Below are 23,855 nucleotides of genomic sequence, written 5' to 3' on the forward strand. Positions count from 1 at the left end.
ATTGAGATGGCACTGAAAGTTGCACTTTGTGTTCACTGGTTAACTATAACTCATTATTTTTGTAAATGGTCTTTCTTCCATTTTAACAGTTTTGCTGCATAAAAATAAGAAACCGTGAAGTAAAGAAAAACCAAATCTAATTGATTAACTATAAAATAGAATAGCAATCTTCAGCAGTGTCACTTGAATGAAAACGTTACAATACCAGTTTTGTTGGTGTGGTTGTAAGCGCTGTTTAAAAACATTAAGGTTGTGACCAATGTGAATATAATCTATAAGAAATTGTGTTAAGTCACACTTAACAAGTATTGTGATAGAATTCTGTTGAAGTTTGAAGGGAATACAGGATTTTTAATTGAATGAAATCATGCCCTTGTCAAGTCAATTTTGTGAAATAACTCTAAATATGTTTAAAATAAATCATCCACTAAAACATAATTTATTTAAATTTTATCTCTTCTGTTTATAAAGATAATTGTATGGAAAAATATCACTCGCTAATTATGTAACCTTGTAAAATCCAACACCCTTCCAGGATAAGTTAACCTAGGCCATGGGACTATCACATGTGTACGACACACCTAAAGGAAACATTTTACTCTAAATTTCATCAGCTGATAAAAAGGGGGGAGAAAGGCTGGGAATCAATAAGTAACCCAATAACCAAGACACAGGCAAGTGGGGGGCTGTGAAGAACCTGACCTGTGTCAGATTATAGGGACTGAAGCAGACATACATACAGACTGGGGTTAGCAATGACAGACATCTAAAAAACAGAATGAGGTTTAAATAGGTTAGACTGGGTGCTTCATAATCACAGTGAGGGAGTCAGATGTTCTTACTGGTCACAGACTTTTAGAGGAGTTGAACTTACACCACCCCTTTTTGTGATTCTCCTCCCCTACTGTCCCTGGAGGGGCAAAGCCAGGATACATCCAGAGACCTGGTAAATGGTAAGTGAGGGTGAGGGTCTGGCTGTGCTGGTGCTGAGGGTTGAGGCTACAGGCTGAGGGTTTCTGAACCCTTCAAGGATAATGCCATCAGCCCACTTGGCTTTTCAGTGATCTCAGAACTCTCAAAGTTATAAAGATAGTCTATAAAGACAGACTTGGCTCTTCTACTTCTCAGACGCCCTAGGGATTCTATATGGAAATGCCAAGTTATATTGAGACTCTTTTGTCTTAAGGAGCATGAGTTAGTTTCCCATTCTGTTCTTCTGGGTTAAGACCCAGCGAGTCTAGGTGGCCTTTCAGAGGGTAGCCATTTTACCAACATCCCTACCCTACTAAGGAAATACCCCCAAATCGTGGGGACAACACCATTTCTAAAGTAGGCTTTATAGAACCTTTCCTCTTCCCTCCAACGGGCAGTCTCTTTTACAGAAAATGGATTAGGACCCATGGAAACTGATTTTAAGATTAGTATAAGAGATGAACAGTTTCTACATCCCTCAGGCTATCAAGAGGGTGGCTCTGAGCTCCCTCCCAGATTTATATTCTCCTTATGTCCTTTGGGGTATAGTCCTTAGAGCTCAGGAGAGATTTCCATTAGAACTACTACTCTGGGGCCATTCTTGTATCAGGAATATGGGGGTGGAGAGAAATGTTAAGGTCCTCCTCATTGGTGAATAGTTCCCTAGCTTTCTCCATTTTTTTAGTTAAAAAGAAAATGCTTATTTCAAATTCAGGACACTCAACAACTATTTCAACTATTTCCCAAACATACTCAGATCTGAGTAGGAGTGTTCTTCAGGATTCTCTGGGATTAACAATCTAGAGTTCTTTTTTATTTTTTTTAAATGTTTTTATTTTTGAGAGAGATGGAGAGAGTGGGGGAGGGGCAGAGAGAGAGAGGGAGACCCAAAGTTTGAAGCAGGCTCCAGGGTCAGCATAGAGCCAGATGCGGGGCTCAAACTCATGAAATCATGAGATCATGTCCTGAGCTGAAGTCAGCCACTCAACCAACTGAGCCACCTATGTGCCCCGACAATCTAGAGTTCTGACCAACATCGATTAGTCCACACATGGTGAGTAGGTGTAGAACTTTTGATGTTTATTTATATTTTTGAGAGAGAGACAGTGAGCCAGGGAGGGGCAGAGAAAGAGATACAGAATTTGAAACAGGCTCCAGGCTCTGAGCTGTCAAGCACAGAGCCTGACATGGAGTGCAAACTCATCACAAACCATGAGCTCATGACGTGAGTTGAAGTCAGACGCTTAACCAACTGAGCCACCCAGATGTCCTGGTAGGTGCAGAATTTTTAACCAGTGAAGGGGATGTCACAATCAGGGCATGGTGCCTCCTGAATTCTACTCTGAATGCTTAATCATAAGAACTTGACCAAAATGACAAGCTTCTTCTTTTAAACTTTTGAGAAAATAATTCTTTTTTAAAAATTTTTATTTACTTAAAGAGAATGAGAGAAATAGAGAGGGAGAGTGCAAGGGGCAGAGAGAGGGGGAGAGAATCCCAAACAGGCTCTACACTGCCAAGCGCAGAGTCCAACATGGGGCTTGAACTCATGAACCTGAAGACAATGAACTGAGCCGAAATCAAGATTTGGATGTTCAGCAGACTGAGCTACCCAGGTGCCCCCTGAGAAAATAATTCTGTCACTCAGTCTAACATTTTCCCCAGTGTTCTGGAGAAGAGGCTGGCTTTAATCCACAAGATATCTCATGGCTAACAAAGGGAGAGAAAATTTCTCATCCACTGCACTGGACATGGATAGAGATGTTATGCTTGGTGCACTGCCTCCAAGATATGGATAAAGGGAGTTCCAGAATGCAAAGGAGGAACAGAAATGGCTGGGTATGGGTATTAGTGAAAACTAAGGTATGTTCACTAATTTTTCAGGGGTTCCCAACTTTGACCAAGTCATTACGAGGCATGCCTTAATTGGGACTTTTTTCATATGACCTTGGAAGGATAGTATGAATCTTTCCAAGTCCATAGGGAAAAGTGAGTGAAAGAAAATTAAAAAAAATTTTACAAAACTTTCAACTTGGAACATTATAAAAAATATTTACCTTAAAATGGATAATATCCTGGCTTTAGAAATTTTGCAGTTGTTTATTTACTTGTAGCAATGGATTCAAGTTCTAAAATTTTGGAATCTCTCCAGAGCCTAAAAGACTAAAATGACTGTACTCAACATTCATGAATAGGATGGCCTCCTTATGCAGTAGAGTTTAACAAGTCACCATGAGTCATTTCCTTTACCTGTACATATTTGCATTTGATCTTTTTTGTTTTTTGCCACCAGACAGGAAATGCTCAATTAAAATGTGTTCAGTGAATGAATGAATGAATGATTGAAACTATTACCCAACAAGTTCAGGCTCTATCATCCATTGTAATATTTTCAAACAAGTTCTGAGCTAGAATAATGAGATCTGACAGATATTTTACATTATTTTCTCCATTGTTATTATTTTCATTATTAAAATTTTCAAAAATATTCCCCAGGGTGAGAGACTAAATTCCAAGAAAATATAGCCCAATGATGAAAATGTAACTTGTATGTGTAGCAATAAAATAATTTATCCTATGGAGTTGACCTTAGTGGCTTGAAAAGTGGGCAACTACTGGAGTTACTTAACTCCAAACAGCTGCTAAAGAAAGGAATAAATAACAACCTCTACTAAAAAAAAGTCTAGAAATATTTCAATTTGAAGTTCTGAAGGTAGCACTAATTTATATTACCAGCAGCCAAAAAAAAAAAAATGTGGAGAAAATCATTATTAACAAGACAGTCTAGGAGGACTGTACCACTGGAATTTGGAAAGAAAAAGAGACCGGAAGGAAGAATAGAGGAACTGATAACACAATCTTGTTATCACCAGGACCCAGGAGGTTTAGAAGGCAGGTCAATAAAAATGACTTTAAAAAGGTTGCAAAAAAAAAAAATGTTCCTTGGAAATTGCTAGAGATAAATGTGTCTAGAATAATTCAAGATAAAGATAGCTTAAGGCCAGGCTCACAATTAAGGGATTCCCATTGGACCTACCTAGCCAAGGAACCTCCTGTGTAGGGTAAGACGACCACCCTGTCTAGATGAGCAAATTTATGGAAGCTGTATTAGCAACTGTTCAATTACCTCACCACTGTGCTGCTACAGACACAGGGTTTCAAAACTAGCATTATTATACAATGTTATTATATGTTCAATGGAAGCTGTAACATTATTTCATATTAATGTGTCATAGCTAGAGAAGTACAGCACTTTCACATATATTAATTAATTCATGAATACGCTTTCTGATTCTATCATTCATTCATTCAATCCACCAATTGAAGCAATACAAGGAGAGACTGAACTAGATTCTGGATACCACAGGGAATGATTTCCCAGACCGGTGGCAGCAGGATCATTTGAGAATTTGTTAAATATCAAATGTGTAGCCTCCATCTCAGATTTACTGAATCAGAAACCCTGGAAGTTAGCCCTGGCAATCTTATTTCAGCAAGCTCTCCAGGTAATTCTGATGCATGCTTAAGTTTAGAAGCCACTGTTCCAGGTTACAGATGGTCTTTATTTAATGTTCTCTTTATTCTTTACAACTGTAACTGTTCCATTGGCAATTTTATTTTCAAAAAAGGAGCAAAGTGTAAAAGTTTAGGAGCACTCCAATTAAAAAAATGAGATTCCTTACTAACACAGTATTTTATTTTTTTAAGTGTTATTTAAATGTACAACACTGCCACACAGACTTACAAAAAGTTAGGTTTGCTTCACCTATTTTCATATACTGGGACCAAACATACACTAAAGATCTATCTGTGATAACTTAGCATGAATCTTAACGCTAGGAAACATAATTTTTTAATGATAATCTACCACATTCAGTCTTTCTAAGGTATATGAATTTTCAACAGTCTTGTAATCTATCCTAATGTAGTCCAAATACGGTGAGAAACTTTCATCTATCTGGCAAAGTTTAACATTTATCTGGCCAACAGCTGCTTGCTGTTTAATTGCTTAAAATTAGGAAATTGGAAAGTGGTGTGATTATCTACTGAAGGCCAAATATTAATTAGGATTAAATAAATACAGCTCCTTAGATCTCTGTGGTATCTAATCTATATAAATATCTTGCAGGGATGACTCATAAATGATTAAACGAAGACCAGATACATTAGAGGCATTTGCATCATATGCCAGGACTTAATTTTCTACTCAATTTACTTTTAAAAATGTTGATGGCATAAAAACATGTCAGTAGAACTTAGACTTTAAATCAAGCCTTCTTTCTTGTACTTAAACATGAACAAGCAATTACCATGAATGGAAGGAGTCGAAGAGTTATTATAATTTACCGATAGATGCACGTTTGGGAGGATAAAAGATCATAACTGAAAGTCCTAGAAACTTCTCTAATCTACTCTGAAGCCACAGACACGTATCCCAAACTGGGATGTGTTCTTTCTTCTTTATCTCCATAGAAATTAGAGATGTAATTATTCTGCTAAAAGGAAACAATAGAGGCCATTCTCTGAAGATTAACTGAACTGTTCTCCTTTCAAAAGAGAATGAACTCTTTCATGTCAATAGAAACTCACTTAGAAAATGGTGCCCTGGGGTGGGAAATCCTTTGATCTACAGGTCAGCAACACTGTCGCAGGATTTGGAGAAGAATTTGAGCTCCAGGGGTGGGTGACTGTTCTCAAGCACATTTGGAGGGCATATCAAGGCTACAGGTTACCTGCATAGTTGTTCTGACTTTAAAAAAACCATACTTTCTGATAAATGATGTAGAAAATGTGACTGAACTGGCAGTGATTCAGACAATCAACTATGAGGAACAGATTCTCAATGAACTCGGATAATGATCCCAGATTGCGGAGATTGTGAAATGAATGTGGAGTACATTGTGCCACAACAGAGAAGAAAATCAAGTTGTATGGTACTTTACATGCCCTCCGTGGTATCCTGGCAGGTGATGTCTGGGTGAAATGCAAATGTAGAGCAATATGGCCATTCTTCTAAGAGAATATTATCTATTTCCACATGAATTGTAATTTGTTACCTACCCTTTAAGGATAAAGACGACTAAGACAGCATCTGACCTTATTGATCAGTAAAGAAGTTTACCTGCTACAGTCATGTAGAAATAGGTCCAGATACAGGCCCCTCAGATCCATAGCCCATTAGACCTTTACAGAGTGAGAAAATATGAAGGGACAGAAAACTTTCTGTGATACAAACCAACTTATTAATCCCCCAGAGAATAACAGTTAATTTAAATCGATTTATGTTACATTTAAGGTCCCTCTTCTCCAACTTAATTATAAAACAAGTATGTTTGGTGTAGATAAGCTAGAAGACACAGAAGAGCAAAAAGATGCAATAAAAGGCACCTGCAATTCCACTTTTTGGAAGTGGCCACTCTTAATTCATTCCTTAAAAAAGACACAAGCAGGGGTGCCTGAGTGGCTCGGTTGGTTGAACACCTGACTCTTGATTTCAGCTCAGGTCATGATCTCACCATGGTGAGACTGAGCCCCGTATCGGGCTCTGCACTGAGCATGGAGCCTGTTTGGGATTCTCTCTCTCCCTTTCTTTCTCTGTCCTGTCTCCACTCATGTGCCCATTTGTGCATGCACTCTCTCTCTCTCTTTCTCTCTCTCTCTCTTGAAATGAATTAATTTTAAAAACAACACTTGCAAAAAAATAAAAAAGACTCCATACAAACACGAGGGCTTTGGTGCCAGCAATTTTTATATCTACACAAAAATTCAAAAATCTAACAGCTTTATGCCTATGTTATTGGTCAGATCCCTGAAACAAAGCAATCAGACGTGGCCAGGGGATTCTCAGGAGAGAGCACTGGAAGTCAAAATTCAGGTTCTAGATTCCACGCTTCTGCTTGACTTGTGATTCTGGGCAAGTGAGGTCATCTCTGTTTTTCCACTTGTAAAATGAAAACACTGTTTTCTCAGCTTTGTTTATTCATGCCATAAACAATTACTGACAACATCCCAGGCACCCTGTCCTTGTGTTATGTGTACCCAAGAGGGGGGCACAGGGACAATGTGTGAAAGTGAAAGATTGCTGGGAGCCATCTCTGAAGTAAGGCAGGTTTGCAAGGCCTCCCACTATTAGATGGCGTCTACACCCACTAAACCACCCCCCCTGCTCAATTTGTGCTTGAGCACCGACCCCCAAGGCACCTGACTGACTGATATCAGGAGTGACTTGCCTTCTTATGCTAAAAATATGTGTCCTGTCTTTTTGAAACTCCCACTTGGATCCTGTGAAACCTCTCCTTCCTTATACTTCTCTCTCTCTCTTTTTAAATTTATTTATTTTGAAAGAGAAAGCGGGGGCAAACAGAGAGGGAGAGAGAGAATCTCAAGCAGGCCCCACACTGTCAGCATAGAGTCTGATGTGGGGCTCGATCTCCAAACAGGGAGATCATAACCTGATGTGAAATCAAGAGTTGGATGCTTAACTCATTAAGCCACCCGGGCCCCCCAATGATATTTGTCTTCTTTTGGTCTTTCTCACTAGTCCCTTTTCTTTGGTTTATTAACTAAAATGTTGATATAATATCCTGCCTAAAATCCCTTAATACAAATAAGTCAACAACTAAAAATATAAGTCATTGTCAGTCAAAATATGTTGTAAATTTTATTACCCAGAATTTTGGATAACACAAGGATACCCGTTAAATGAGAATTAGTTCTAAGAATTTTCTCTCATCACATCCCTGGTTTTCTGTCCAAAGGCAGGCAGAATATTCCAGATTTCTCAATCACCTGCAGGTTAGCAAAGCTGCCCCCTTTGCCTAGAATAATCTTTTATCCATGTTGCGTTAGATCTTATTTATGCTTTATCTCAATTTAAAATACTTTTCTTTGGGAAGCTGTCCCTGAATCCCTGAAGCCATGTAGGAGTCCCTAGACCTTGTGTCACCACAATCTACACAAAGCATTTATCATACTTTGTAATTGTTGCTGTCAACATGCTTGTTGTGACTGCTTTCATTCTTTACTGCACCCCGGAGCCTGGCCCAGGACTGGCTCATGTCATATACCCAGTACGTATTAGTTAATTAAACTAAATGATCTCAAAACTTAAAATTTTCCTTCATTGAAGAATATATAATAACATTCAGAGAGGAAGTAAGAAATCAACTCCTTCAAATTCTAACACAGATCAACTGAAGCTAAAAATCTTCTCAAGGACATGGGAGGGTATTACATGCTTAAGTGTAACTGGTTGTCAAGCCCAAATTTCTGGGGTTTTGAAAAAGAAAAACTATATGTTACCTATAAAAAATTACTACAAACAACTCTTCCTTCCTAGGGATGCATATGAAAATGTGAGAGGACATTAGTCATTCCCAGTGTAGTGACAATCTAGTTTGGCATATGCCAAATTTGGGACTTGCTCTGATGCTCATTCTGGGCAGCTCTGCTATGGCTTCCACTTCCAGGAGGCAGAGGGCTTCAAAGTACAGTCTTTCCTGTTTCCCAATTCATTAATATTTATAGCTGCTTCTCATATACTGGAACTTTCTCTGAACTCACACCACAATGTTTTTGTGTATACCTATTTGTTGTAAGAAAGATTTGGATTCATTCTTTAAAATTCTGTTATGTATTCCTCCGAGGTGAAATTAATTCTGTGTCCCAATGAGAGTGAAGGAAATAGGGTAAAAATAACTATTTATTGGGACCTCTGTGTGAAGCTCTGCTTTAAGCATGGGATACAATGAAGAACATAACGCTTTGTTCTAGTAGAAGCCTCCTCGTCGCTTCCCCCACCCTTAGTTACGTGCTTACATTACTAGAAAAATATTCACAAAGTATTATTGAAAAGAAAGTAGGTCACAGAACAGTATATATAGTAAGAGGTCATACAATGTCAGGAGGGATAATCAATCAGGAAGGACAAATAGATTAAAAAAAAAAAAAAAAAGAAACAATTCAGAGCACCCGGCTGGCTCAGTCGATTGGGCATTAGACTACTGATTTTGGCTCAGGTCATGATTTCACAGTTCGTGGGTTCCAGCCCTGCATCAGGCTCTGTTCTGACGGTGTGGAGCCTGCTGGGAATTCTCTCTCTTGCTCTCTCTCTCTCTCTCTGTCTTTCTCTCAAAACAAACAAATAAACTTAAAAATAAAGGATAATTCTTACTGGATATCGAGAAAAGACTTCTCTGCCTCCTTTCCTTAGAGTGTCTACATTAGAAAATTATCACTGTGAAGTTCTTGAAGTATATATAAATTCTTTTAAAAACTCAGTGAGCCTTTTGTCAGTTTTATGATCTGGGAATGTCTTTCTCAAAAATCTGGGAACCGTCTTTGATGAAGTATAAATGTCCAGGAAGATAACACCTCTATCTCTTAATTTCTGTGGGAAGGTAGGAGCCTAATTTTAGTGGATGTCTGGTTCCAGGTTGCAAAGCTACCTTCTATCAAGCATATGAGGTTTGTGTTTCCTCCCCAGAAAGCCAATAAGCTAACATATGTAGTCACTCCAATTACCCGATAAAATTAGGATGAACTACATGTGACTAAAGTTGTTATCAAGTCCTTACTTGAAGAGTAGTCATTGATTGTCTTGGAAACATATATGTAATGGGTTGTATCTACTTGGCTATATAAGAGGGTGAGATGCTTTTTGTTTCTGCAATCTCCTAGTCGATTGTCTTAATGTGTCTCACATTTTCATTTAATGCTTATTCAATAATAAAACAGTTTTCTTTCTCTACTATCTTTAAAGGATTTCTGGGTTGGGAGATTTTGTTATTAATTATATTTCCCCAACAGAAGACATTAATAGCAGTTATCTCTGATGAAATTCCAACTATCTATCTAAAATATATATTTATTTAAATTAAATTTAAATATTTGTATATTTATACAAATATATTTATAAATATAAGTATTTTAAATATATTTGTTATATTTACATTATATATGTGTGTGTGCACACATGTGTGTGTGTTGTGTGTATAGTTTACAGAGAGAATGCAAGAAAGGGGCAGAGGGGGAGAGAAAGGAGAAAGAGAGAATCTTAAACAGGCTCCATGCTCAGCTCAGAGCTCAGAGCCCAACACAGGGCTCTATCCTCAGACCCTGGGAACATGACCTGAGCTGAAATCAGAAGTTGAATGCTCAACCAACTGAGCCACACAGGCGCCCTGTTTACATTATATTTCTATTATGTTTATGAATATATATTTATACTTATAAATATTTTAATGAATATTTCTATTACCTGTATTTTAAATATTTATGTATACATCAATGTATATGCATCTATAAAAATTACATATATATGCTATTTTCTTAAACGATCGTGTATTACTTCATAAAGAGCAATAAATGCAGTGGTTTTTTTCATTTGGGGGGAAAATACTGAATTGGCACTTATGATACTCATTAAGGCAATGGCCCGGATATCTACACTTCGTAGATCTCATCATTGGGGAAAACTGATCAAAAGGCATCTAGAGTCAAATCACACTTGGTGTTCCCATCCTGGGTAAGGTCTCCTCTTTCTGCCATTCATCAAAAAAAAGCTATCTTGTTAAATTAGAGAACCGAACAGCATCCCCTAAGGGAATGAAGGTTAGCCTGTGTAGACAAGAATCTAATTTTAAGTCTAATGTTGCTGCTTCTTGTCTAAACCATCAATCACCACCCTGGCCATGGCAGCTGCCTAACTGGACTGGATGCCTGGTCTACCACACTGCCTGCTTGGAACCCCTGGGCTTTTCCTCGACTCATTTCTCGCTCTTTGTGAAGGAGCCCCACAATGGAATTGCACAGCCTCTTTGTTTCCAGCCCTGTGCCTGCAGGCATTTAAGAAGTGAGGGAGGCTCTGGGTAGGGGAGTGGCCCAGCAAAGCAGCCAGGAGCATCACAGGGAACTGGAACCTGCTCTCATGGATACTAGCTGCTGCTGCCAGATTTCTTCTCCATCACAATTGCTTCTCAGGGGCTCCCTATTGCCTCTCTTTAGGTTCTGCCTTCCATTTGGTCCACTTTCCCTAGGTTATCAGACACTGCTTTGAACTCTAACTCCAAATTGGCTTCGAGTTCCCTTCCCTTTCCATGGAATCCTAGGCTTATACAGTTAGAGGAATAAATCTGTACAGCTGTCAAAAGTGTCCCAGAATTGGGGCACCTGGTTGGCTCAATTGGTTAAGCATCCAACTCTGGTTCAGGTCATAATCTCACAGTTCACGGGTTCAAGCCTCACGTTGGGCTCTGTGCTGACAGCTCAGAGCCTGGAGCCTGCTTTGGATTCTGAGTCTCCTTCTCTCTGCCACTCTTCCCACTTGTGCTTTCTCTCTTTTTCAAAACTAAATAAACATTTAAGGAAAAAACGTGTCCCAGAATATTCTGTGACAGTTAGGAATCTCCTTGCATGGTCTACAACACTCTTCAGACTGGCGTGTCAGAGGCCATAAGGACCTCTAAAATTCTCTGCGTTTTAGCTAGGAAAAGTCCCAGCTCTGGCCCAGTTCTGGGGTCTCTTACTTGAACATAACCCACTGCATGGCTAAAGCAGAAACTTGGTATTCACAGGTAGCAGGGTAGAGAGATAGCCATATAGATACATATTCAATGGAAAAAGGAAATAAAATCAATGAGTCCTAAATGTATCTGAATAGATTTCAACATCATTTCTGTAATTCTGTGCTTCAGTCATAAAAATATAGATCATTTAATATAAAATTCTTCCAAGAAATGAGTCATTTTCATATTTCTCATCTTCTTGTTCTTTTTTGTCTCTTTACAGACCTTTCTTCTATTCCTGTGTAAATATATATATTTTTTACAGAAATGCTATAATGCTATGCATGGAGTTCTGAAATTTGCTTTTTCATTCCTAAGTTGGAAATAAGACATGAACAGTCTGTTTAATATAAGAAGCGATGAAACAAAAAAGAAAATATAGTATGTTAAAAAATATTTCAGATTCTAGAATTAAAGAAAGGCTTGGATGAGCCAGAAATCAGCCATTACTCTACATGGATTTAAATTTCCCTTCAATTACATTTGGCCTACTTTCTTCTAGGTTAAGAGAAGAAAACACTAAACCTAACTATGTCAAACATCTAAATGCCAAACATCTAACCACATTATACAGCACCTTATATTATGGCTCTTCTGTTTTCCAGAAGCAGTATCTTCTAGTCTACATATTTCTTGGGATGGAAATGCTATTTAGACACAATTATTATATTTAAGGAAACAGAATAAATTCAGTGTTTAAGGCCTCTTTCACTCTGGTGTATTCAGTCAAGTGTCTGTTAGTGACTCTTGTGTGGCCTTTCTTGCTTTTCTCCAATGCAACTCTTCAGCTAAAGCTTTAAAGGTATCTAGGTTTAGGAAAACTTGAGATATATCAATACAAAAAATTCAATTTCAAGTTTCTTTAAAGTATGATAAAAGGAAACAACAGAATATTTTTTAAAGTCCAGGAAAGAAGACTATATTTCAATTGTGACGACCTTTAAAAATGAAGCAGTAAAAGTCCATTCATTTCTAATGATCTTATTACTTGAAGTTGCAAAGGTCTAAGAACACAAACAGAAGGAAAGTCTGTTTTGAGTATAGTTGACACACACTGCGTTAGTTTCAGGTGCACAACATAGTGATTTGACAACTGTATACATTATGCTGGGCTCATCACAAGTGTAGCTACCGTCTGTCACCACGTAACACTATTACCAACCACTGAGTATATTCCCCATGCTGTACCTTTCACCCCTGTGACTCATTACCCATGACCGGAAGCATGCATCGCCCAGGAAGCCTGTATCTTCCTCCATTTTGCCCGTCCTCCTTCCCCTCGCCTCTCTGACCACCATCAGTTTGTTCATAAACACAAGGAAAATTTTGCCATTTCATGTAATTGTGGGCTATGTGTTCATGATATCAAATAAAAAAAGAAAACCAAATGACTCATTTATTTTCACTGAGCTGTCTTTTTTAGGCATTGTCATAGATAATTTAAGGTTAATAGAAAGAAGGAAATTCATTTTCTGAAATCCTTAAACGCAGCTACTGTGGAAAGAATTAGGTTTTAGTGCTGACATTCCCAGATTCACAATTCACTCTTTTATAGCACAGTGGCAAACAAACCTTGCTCACCTTCCTACAATAACTTTAAAAATGGGATTGTCAGCTGTATTTACCAACCCTGTCATTTCCCAGCATAATTATAGCATACATGCCGCACAGAAAAGTTGTTTTTAATCTATGTAAAAAAACACAACTGCAAGAGGACCAACTTCGCCTCCCTTCCCCCCTCTATTTCTCCACCCATCTGATGGCCAGCAGGGATTTGTATTGTGTCTCCACATAACTGTATAATCCTTCATAAACAACCTTAGCTGTAATGATTCCATTTTGATAATGTTTGATATTTGCTGTATGGTAATTTTTAAACAGATTACAGAAAAGCTAAGAGCTCTCTTACTGACACATGTTATGATTTTCTTAGTAACTTCTATTACATACAAACATAGAATTCTATACATACAAACATTTATGTAATTTCTATTACATACATACATAGAATTCTATACATACAAACATTTAAGGGCAAGTCTTTCCTTCTGAGATTGCAGCTAACCTGACAAATTTAAGTGACAAAACTGTAAAAGGAACAAAAGCATATAAACTGTTATGAACAAAACTAGGACCAAAATGCAGTGAGCACTAATTTTTCCGGCCATTCATGAGTTAAATTTAAAAATCTTGAAACTAATTTATCCTGAAATTTTATATAGTTAGTATGGTTTTTCAGATTCTAGGTAGAATAATATGGATAGAAAGGGAAAACACTACCTAGTTTTAACTACTTGTATTAAAAATAAAAAGAGATAATAAACTTTATGGTGAATAATCTAGATTTTAAATGCTTGGCTTTAGTGTGATATGTTCATTTGGATAATGGCTTTCATTTGTTTTCATGTTTGTTGTGACACTAAGGATTCATACAGCACAATCAATCCACACTCAGTTAGAGGTAAGCATTTGTAAAATGTCCTCATCTAAAGCTTTTTGTAGGATCTTCAAATACGCTAGGAACATAGAATTTTTCAAACCATTGAGAAGCAATGTGAATAGAGCAATCCATTCTTTAAAACTCTACTAAGCTCCCACCCTCACCTCAACTCTGGAATATCCCCTCTTGAGGCCCAGCATCTCAACCAAGCCCCACCTCCGAGCAAATGACACTATTTACGTAGTCCACCCCGTTTGATCCTTTAGGAGCTAAAGCCAACAGGCCTTAAGTTACGGGTAGGATAATGACTGATTATAAATCAAAAAAATTGTGCATTGTTTATGCATAGACCTATCCCTGAAGTCCTGGCTGCTCTCTAAGCACCATGTCTACACACAATTGCCCATTAAAATGAAGAGCTCTGTGGCTTCCTCCTAAGATAATAGGATATGCCAGTAACATCTGCCTAAACCCACTGGTAAAACTGCTGTCTTCTTTTGACCTGGTGAGGCACATCCAGCTGCTCAAGGACCCTGGGCTGCTGAGAAACGCCCACCATTACGCTCCATACAGAGGCCCTTGCTTGGGGGTAGTGAGACCTTTAACCCTCTCTCTTCCTAGGCTGTCCATTTTCTAATTCCGGGTTTGGAAAGAATGGAGGATGGGGAGAATGGAGGATTCCCAGATGGTGACATCAGCAAATAACTTCCAGGAGAACCAGAGAGATGGCCATTGTGATACCATCTTCCATGGATAGGGAAGTACCCCAAGCATTTATAATCTTAACTAACAAGTTTTGTATAATATAAGGGGAGGCAAAAAATTAGTTATTACTTTTATAAAGTACTAAGATTTTGATTTTGTAGAAAAAGAAATACAAAATGGATTACAGTTGTCAGATATAAAGTATACATAATTTGCATATAGAAAGTATATATAATTTGCTTATAATATATGTTACTAATTTATATTATATATAAAAATAGATAAAATTTACCACTTCAGTGGTCAGGAAAAATTAAAACAAAGTGTAATTTTTTAACCTATCAAAGTAGTGAAGATTTTCAAAATGACAATTACGAAATCCTGGCTAATATTCAGTGTGGTTGTCACTTACCCTAGTAAGTATAATCTTTTTACCCTAAAAAGTGTAATCTTTTTGGAATGCAATGAAACCATAGTATCAAAAATGTTGAAAGCATTTATTTTTTTTCCTGCTTAGTAATTTGCCTGTCAGGATTCTCTAATAAAGAAATAATAAAAATAAAACGTATGAAAAATACAAATGATACATATCTGTCTACTCATCATTTGTCATTGTTTATAGTAGCTTAAATATCCAAAAATAATAGATGGTCAAAAATAAAGCGTTTATTCAATGGAGTATTAGGTATACATTAAGTACCATAATCTTTAGGTATCATCATTGAAATGAAGAAATGTACAAAAATAATTTCTAGAGTAAATTGGATGCATAATTCTATGTATAAAATACACAAGTATAATAAAAACTGGTCTGAAACAAATATATCTTTTTCTTAAGTGAATATCCCTGGAGTGAATAAAGACTTATTTTTATATTCTATTTTTTGTGCTATAATATATTTTCTAAATTTTCCACAGTGAATTTTTATACTTTAAAAGTTAGAATAGGAAAAGAAAGAAAAGAAATGCATGCCTATCTACTAAATCCATTGTGCTGCTGCCCTTCATCTATAAAATAAAGTCCAAGTTGGCCAGGCTCACATTAAAGTCCTTGTAATGCGATCACATCTTATCACCCAATTGTATTTCTAAAGATTGTGCAATTCGAACACTCGGTTCTGGCTCAGATGGTCACCAGTCCTGTCATGGGCCATCTAGATTCTACTCCTGCTCTTTTCAGGCCTAGAATTTCTTCTCCCCTCTAGAGTTTCTGATCATAACTCCTGATTGTAACCACTTTAAGCCAAATTCAGCTATTCATGATGCTCTAAACCAAGCGTGGCAATCATAGAAAAATCATTTTAGACCCCGATTCCAATTTATTCAGCACAATAATTTAGAAGGAAGCCCCTTCTGAGAGAAAGATTCCCATCAATATTTGTTAAACAAATGAAAACAGTCACTAGTGTAATCATAATAGCAACAGCAAGTAACATTTATTGAGAGCTTTGCACTTATATGAAGGCATTGTGTCAATTGCATTGATTTTATTTAATGCTCTGAACAATCCTCCATTTTACAGATGAAAAAACTGAGCCTCAGGTAGGTTATGTAGATTTCCCAAGGAAGTATAACCAGTGTCGGCTTGGGATTCAAACCCAGCTGAGTCTGAGACCCATACAGCTCTACCAAATTTGCTAATGTAAGGCCTACTAGAAATAGTTTTGTCTATGATACATTTTTATTAATTAATCTAACTGAATATCCATGAAGCTAAGTAAAAATAATGCATTGAATTACAAAATTTTACATATAAAAACAGACACAAAAACAATAGAATTTTCTGTTGAATCTCATTATATAATGAAATGTTTACCTGTATAGGACCAACCAATCTCTTCAACAAGTTTCCTTTGTTGTCTGTAGTATCCATAAGCCCAATCTACAACCAAGAAAAAAATCAATTGATCAATGTATAGAAAAATAGATGTTCAAATGAAAATATATCAGATGCCCAAATCATTCATTCCACAGATGGTCCTCAATTAATCTTTCCCATATCACCTTCCCAATGACGCCTCTCAATTCTAACCACCATAATTATAGTCTCTATTATTCTGTTCTAGTAGCTAGTATAAATTTTAGGGGGCACATTTAAAAAATGCTGAAGTTCAGGTAGGGATAAAGAAAACATTCTGGGTAAAGCAGGAACAACTGAGAGGTATAAATCTTAAAGAAAGATGGATCTGAAAGAACAGTTTGTCCTATCTCCAAATTTTTCTTATTAGTCCCTAAGTCTAATATTTGTGTTGATTAGAGATACTTTCAGGTTTACAAACCAAGTATGATCCATCAATGTATCTAGGAGACCCAGAGGCTATCGTGTTTTCAGAATTTGCTTCCTTTCTGCTGAAAAAAGAAAGTAGCTGTTTTGAGGAAATGAGAATTTAAATGTATGTATGTTGGCTGGGGGAAAAGGCTATGTTAGACCCTGTACATGACTTTGTCTCTTGGAGGAACCTAGATGCCTGAGTGAGGTAATTCAGTAGGAAGTTGAGGCATCATAAAAGTGGATGCTCATGACTCAGAGAAAGTAATTCGAGATCAAGAACATGGGGCAAGAAGTATAGAAAAGAAAATGGGTGGAAGCCACGGTCTCACTCTACATATAAAAAATATATATGCTTGCACACACAAAAAGATATGCTATATATATGCTCACACACCATATATATAGGTATGATATAATCTTTCTCACTATTCGGGAAAAGAAACCCTATTTCTTTTTCTTGCTACAGTTATTTTCTCTTTATTGACAATTCTCAATTTCTGGAATGCAAATATCTAAGGGCATTGCAGAAATTGTTTTCCTCTTGTCCAGATTATATACTCTCTGATTAATACATGGTAATTAATGCTGTATTAGTTACAGCATGGTAACTGCTAAACTATTTCATAAAAGGTAAAAATTAGGTTTGCTATCAGAAATACATATTCTGAATCTACAGATTATTCAAAACCAAAACTTACTTTTAAGAAATAAGGGTTTTGTATTTGTTTTAAAACTTTTATTGTTCACAAACAAAGGTAAATATTCTATTGGCCACACAGCACATTTCAGCACGTATTTATTTTTATAACAGCTATACTGAAATACAACTTACACAACACACACACACCCAGTGTATACAATTTAGTGGTTCTCAGTATATTCAGAGTTGTGCCATCATCACCACAATTTTAGAACATCTTCATCATCCCCATTAAAGTTCCGTAACCTTTGGCTGCCACCACCAATTCCACTGCCATATCCCACGGGTCTAGGCAACCACTATCTAGTTGGTTTCTAAAGATTTGGATATTTTAGACATTTCATATAAACAGAATCACACACTGTAGCCTTTTGTGACTGGCTTCTTGTTTGTTTATTTATTTGAGACAAAGTGGGGAGGGGCTGGGGGAGTGAGAGAGAAAGAGGCGGGGGTGGGGGCTGGACGTGGAATCTCAAGCAGGCTCCACAATCAGCACCAGGCCCAATGCGGGGCTCATTCCATGAGCCTGGGTTCACGATCTGAGCCGCAGTCAAGAGTCGGAGGTTCAACTGACTGAACCACCAGGCACCTTGTGATTAGCTTCTTAAATTTGGCATAATTAATGTTTTCAAGATTCATCTGTGTTGTAGCACTTACCAGGACTTTATTCTTTCTTATTGCCTAATAGTGCTCCATTGGGCGGTGACCGAAATGGCCCTAAAGATCCCTTGAGCTTGATTAAATTTTGGACAGGCATCTTCCTGACTCTAGGCTCCGATCTTACTTTCCTTAGAGCATTTAGTTTAGAAACCTTTGTAACTGTAAATTCCTTCTCTGCCTCTTTGAATGTAAATCTTCTTTTAATAGCCACATGCCAGTTTTACAACGAAGAATGCACTACTGAAGGGCATGGGAGCCACTCTCACTTCTTTTAAAGTTTATTTTTATTTATTTTGGAAAGAAAGGGTGGAAGCAGAGTGAGAGAGGACCCCAAACAGGCTCTGAGCTGTCAGTGCAGAGCCTGATGCAGGGGTTCATCTCATGAACCGTGAGATAATGACCTGAGTTGAAATCAAGAGTCAGATGTTTACCAACTGAGTCACCCAGGTGCCCTGGGAAATATGTCTTTGAAAGGAAATAGGACCCTTATCACCCAGTTTCTAGGAGAGGATAGGAGCTTAACTTTGGTAGGGTGCCTTGCTCCAAGGTGCAAAAACTACCTTGCGTCATGAAGATATGAGTTTATTTTTCTGTTGGATAAAGCCAGTTAGCCAACAAAAAATGGCTTATGGCTTCCTGCTAATATCCTGATCTACTGTTCCACTGGGGCTCAACATCAGCCATGAAAAAACCTTTTCCATTCTATTTCATCAAGTTGGGTTCTGACTTGATTCTGGTTTCTTTCCCCCTGCAATAGCCTTGACTACAGTCTCACTTGCTTGTTTAACTCTGCCCAGTGAAATTTTTGTTTTGACAATGGATATTTATCCATTCATCAACTGAGGGATACTTGGGTTGTTTTTGGCTATTATGAATAAAAGAATTAATACTCATGGTATTGTTTGTTTTTTCACTTTAAAAGTAACTATCAGGTTCATAGTTTTTTTATCAAATACAATTGTCCAATAAAATTGTAGTCATTTAAGGTTAAGTTCTGAGAACAAGTGTTTCTTCATGATCAAGGAACATAAAGAGTTATATATGGGCCTCAGGTCATTTGACTGGGACTTACAGTTTACAGAAAAAAAAACCCTGGAGATAAGGTAGTTTATTCACAAGAAAAATGTAAACGACTTGGACAGGTAGTAAGTGGCAAAAATGGAAACAATAATGCATGGCTCCTGCCCCCTACTCCAGAAAGTTCCCCAGTATCAATGGTCCCAAACAACCTTGAGCTATTGGTTACACTCTTAGGTGTTTTGCCCAAGAAAGACCCCTATAGAATGTATGCTTTCAAGAGAAACAAAATAAAACAGAATAATACAGTAGCCTAGAATTTAACCAGAAGAAAGTATGTGGACAAATAAATTATAGAGAACTGATTATACCTGATTTGACCTGGCAATCAATTAAAATTTTCCTCTGAAAATTTGCACTGACCATAACGAAAAGGTGTATTGTTATTTATTATGTTTTAAATATAAATATTTTAAAGGGCATTTTTGACATATAAATGCATTTTAAAGATTTCAGAAAATCAAAACCTACATTTAACAAGTAATCCATTGAAATCAATAATACAGTAAGTGTTTGTTTCAGTGATTCAGTCTAAAACATGACAGCAAAATATCAGCAGATTTTAGCTTTCCTTGTAAGGCTTTATCACTACAAAATGAGCATTTGCCCTTGGTTTTTAATTACTTACATTAAGAAAGCTTTATTCAATACAGGATTCCCAGGTGTTGGTAGCTCTCTTCAGTTCCTTTATGTATTGTTCCCCTAATTGTTACTTCAAACAATCCGTTACACATTCATATGCTAATTACATGGTCCTTGGGCGTGAGAGAGTACCCCACTTTTAAAATTCTACTTAGAGGTCTGATAGATGAGATGTGATAGCTTCAATGAACAAGAAAAAAGAAGCTAGGTTCACTTTTTTGTTGTATTATATACTTTGAAGACCAGTAAATCCTATATGAAATGAATCTAGCAAAGTGCTTACTCATTTTTAAATCAATTAAAATACTGAAAGGTAGAATCTTTTTTTCTACTTATGTGAATTTCAGTTTCTTTCATTTTTACATCTTGTTTCTTTCAATTTAAAAGTATTTCCCAGGTTTGTATTGGCATGTTTTGTAGTAAAAAAAAAAAAAAAACTATGAAAGAAATTTCAGGAATGAATTATACATGCAAAATACAAGAAAATGTACATTATTAAAATTTTTAAGGTTACTCTAAAATTTGTTCTAAAGAAGTATTCTTCATGAAGTAGACTTTTAATCTACTACCGAAATTATGAGAAATCTCAGGCAACCTGAAATGTTTGTTGCAACATATTCCATCTTGTATATATGTTGAGTACCTACTGATATGTAAATATGTAAACATGTGTGTGCCCTTTATTTTTCCTTATATTCCAATAATGAAAATCAGTCTATCAGATGGAAGATATAGATTAACTTAGCATTTCCCCCCCCATGTTATTTTTAAAGACAAAAAAATCCAGGTTCTCATTTCCTACTAAAAATATTATAAATATTTTTAATTATAAAAATGCCTCTGAGTTTTCTCTTACCCTAAAGAAAGGTCTCTGCTTCATGTTGATTAATAATTTCACCTGCATTCTACGATGTAGTCTAGCAGCAGTAGTCTGACTGCACGGGCGCACGCGCACACACGCACACACACTTTCATGCTATAAGGTGGCCAAACATATGACAGGGAGAAGAAATAGACTGGTTCTCTGAAAAAGAAACTTCAGGTAGAAAATAATCACAGATAGTGTTTGAAAACTAGAATTCTAAAACTAGATTTCTCAAAGCAGACTTTCCCAGAGTAAATGATACTTGCAAATTTCACTAAAGAACTTCAGCGGAGGGGAAAAGGAAGTTAGTTGAAGATAGAAATCTAGAAAGGCAAAGGAGAAAGAACAGAGCTAGAGATGAGTTTTTAAAGCCCTTGAGTATCATTTTGGCAATGAAAGACTTGGGGAGAAGGATTAGAAATGTTCCAAGTAGAGGAAAAACATGTGCACCAAGAAGTGGCAACTTGTGGGACCAAAGGTTTGAAATGCCACTTGGGCTCTCCTGTGATCTGCATATAAGACACTTGGGACTTATTCTTGGTGACAGCTCACCAAGATACAAGACTCACACCAATTTTCACTTTTTTTTGTTCTCATCCTACTGTCTCCTCTTACCTCGGTTTCTTTTAAAAAATGAAAGGAGATTGTTGAATTGATAAAAAAAATATTGCATATATTTGATATATTTAGTGTATTTTTTAAATGTTAAAGAAGACTATTAGATAAATAAATAACTATAACTGAAGTAAACGAGGCTGCAGGTGGGCAGGTGAAGAAAACTAAGTGGCTGGCGACCACTTGCGGAAGGACCTGGAAACGCGGAGAGACAGTCTAGTGTCGGCAGCCCAATCACCACCCACTACATCTTCTGGCCGTCAGACATGCACAAGACTGAAGTGGCAGTGATTAAAAAAAAAAAGTTGATAGTTACAGCAGTCATAACCATTTCTTACTGAAAATAAAGTAATAAAAGACCTCTCTCAGAAAACAAAAAGTAAAATAAAATCAGAAATATGAGCTCCTTAAGGCAGAGAATCAGCTTTTGATTAAAGAGCACCTGTGAACACATCACGTGGCTACGGAAAGTCCTTTATTTCTGCAGATGCTCTATTGCAAATGCCATCTTTGCTTTGGTGAGAAGGCTGAGTTTAGGATCCCAGTGATCTAACCCAAAACCTTGTTTAGCTCACTAAGGCAAACTTTCCAAGTAAAATTCAACCTGCCCGTGAGTACAATATAGAGTCTATAGCATCATACATGGCAGACTTTTTTCTATGGATTTTCTCATCATTGTATGTTAAGAATTAGCTTGCTATCAAACTATGATAATATAGCCTGTCTTTACCTATCTGGGATATAAATTTTTAATGGTATACATGCAAGCTCATTTGTGAAACATAATTTAGATAATCACAATAATTCAGATAATAGGCTTGTTTAAGATAGTTACAATGCAAACATTAAATTTACTGTTAATCACTTCAGATGTAACCAAACTTGGGTTTGGTTAAAAAGCAAACTTTTTAACATACTGCTTTTTAAAATATACGCATATTATTTCCCCCCTAAGTGATTTGTTTTTCTATTCCTGCTGCTTTCTAGTTTTAGAAGAAGAGTTTCATTGGCTTTCTCCCCTCTGCAACCGCTTAGAAATAAAAAACTGTACTTTTTCCAGTCTCAAAAATTAAATTGCAACTTATTGCCACATAGAATGGCACATGAAATCACACTGTTAAAGATATGGAAAGAGATGAGTTTCTAGAATCCAAGTGACCTCTTTATTTAAGGATAAGGTTAAAAGATGAAAAATGTAGATACTTGAGACACTATATGAGCAAAAAAATCAAATGGTAAATTATCAAAGGAGATGGAAATACTGAGCATATGGATAATGTAAAAGATCAAAGGGAGCTATTTCTTCCATATGCCTGTTTTAATAGACATTCAATTAAATACATATTTCTCACAGGAGTAAGAGTTTGGAGGTGAGCAATTAGATTTATATTGTCCCTTTATGCTGAGGATGGTGCATGCTTTCGCATAGAGGATTTGTATACTGACAATGTGTCGACCAAAGCTATTCAAAAGTTTTCAATGAAAGCAGAAAATATTTGCAGGCTGGCTTTGGAAAGTAGGAAGTGTTTTTTCTTATACTGAGATGAGTTTAACCTAATGTGATTTGTCTATATTCCTAAAGTTGAGGTATTTTCTGTTAAAAATTTTTAATATTTTTTATCTTTACCACATGAGCAGTAATACAGGCCTGTTTTAGATAAATTAGAAAAAATAAAGATAAGCACAAAAAATTGTAAAAATAATCTATAATCTCATCTCCTAAAGATAACCATTCTTTACCACTATGCAAATATAGGAAATTTATCCTCTACATAAATTGAATTACACTATTTCATTATTGGGTGATCCATTTTTTCCACAAAGTGACAAATCACTGGTATCTTCCCAAGTTAACAAATATGATTTCATAGCATCATAACAGTTTACCTAAAGATTTCTCTGCTTTTGTATATTAAAATAATAAGTTGATTTGACTGTAGAAAATTTATTTCTTAGGCTTAAATGATATGAGGAATGAAAGTTCTCATTAAGCTAGTGTGAGCTTTCTGGATAAAATAAGGTCTGTAGGAGGTTAGGTACCACATTTTCCCTTTGTCAACCTTCTTCTGCAACACTAAGTAAACACTGAAGTGGCACAAATTCATTGCTATAACATCAGAGTGAATTTATTCTGCTGTAAAAGAAAGCCCAATTGTTGTTAAAATAGTGATAATGGAAGGAGGAATAGCAATTGCAACATGTGTAAAACAACCATTAAAAGAAGAGCTAAAAATAATATTTAAGACTGGGGAGAGAGCCAAATCTGTGAAGCAGATGAAAGTGGGTAGAAAACATGGAATTCATCAAATTACAAAAATAATGTTCCATTCATTATATGTTAC

The 23,855-nt window shown here is 36.5% G+C and overlaps 1 protein-coding gene across 4 annotated transcripts in view; it reads right to left on the reverse strand.

The window, feature by feature from the left end:
• Window positions 1–23,855, reverse strand: part of PTPRZ1 (protein tyrosine phosphatase receptor type Z1) — a 172,957-nt gene that overhangs the window by 105,194 nt on the left and 43,908 nt on the right. For all 4 annotated transcript variants that reach the window (XM_029924367.1, XM_029924359.1, XM_029924352.1 and 1 more), the window contains exon 2: window positions 16,499–16,564. In XM_029924367.1, the coding sequence (XP_029780227.1) occupies window positions 16,499–16,564 (66 nt within the window). The remainder of the gene's footprint in view (window positions 1–16,498; window positions 16,565–23,855) is intronic.

Source organism: Suricata suricatta, chromosome 2 (genome assembly GCF_006229205.1).
Source record: "Suricata suricatta isolate VVHF042 chromosome 2, meerkat_22Aug2017_6uvM2_HiC, whole genome shotgun sequence".
In the NCBI taxonomy this organism is placed as follows: Eukaryota; Metazoa; Chordata; class Mammalia; order Carnivora; family Herpestidae; genus Suricata; species Suricata suricatta.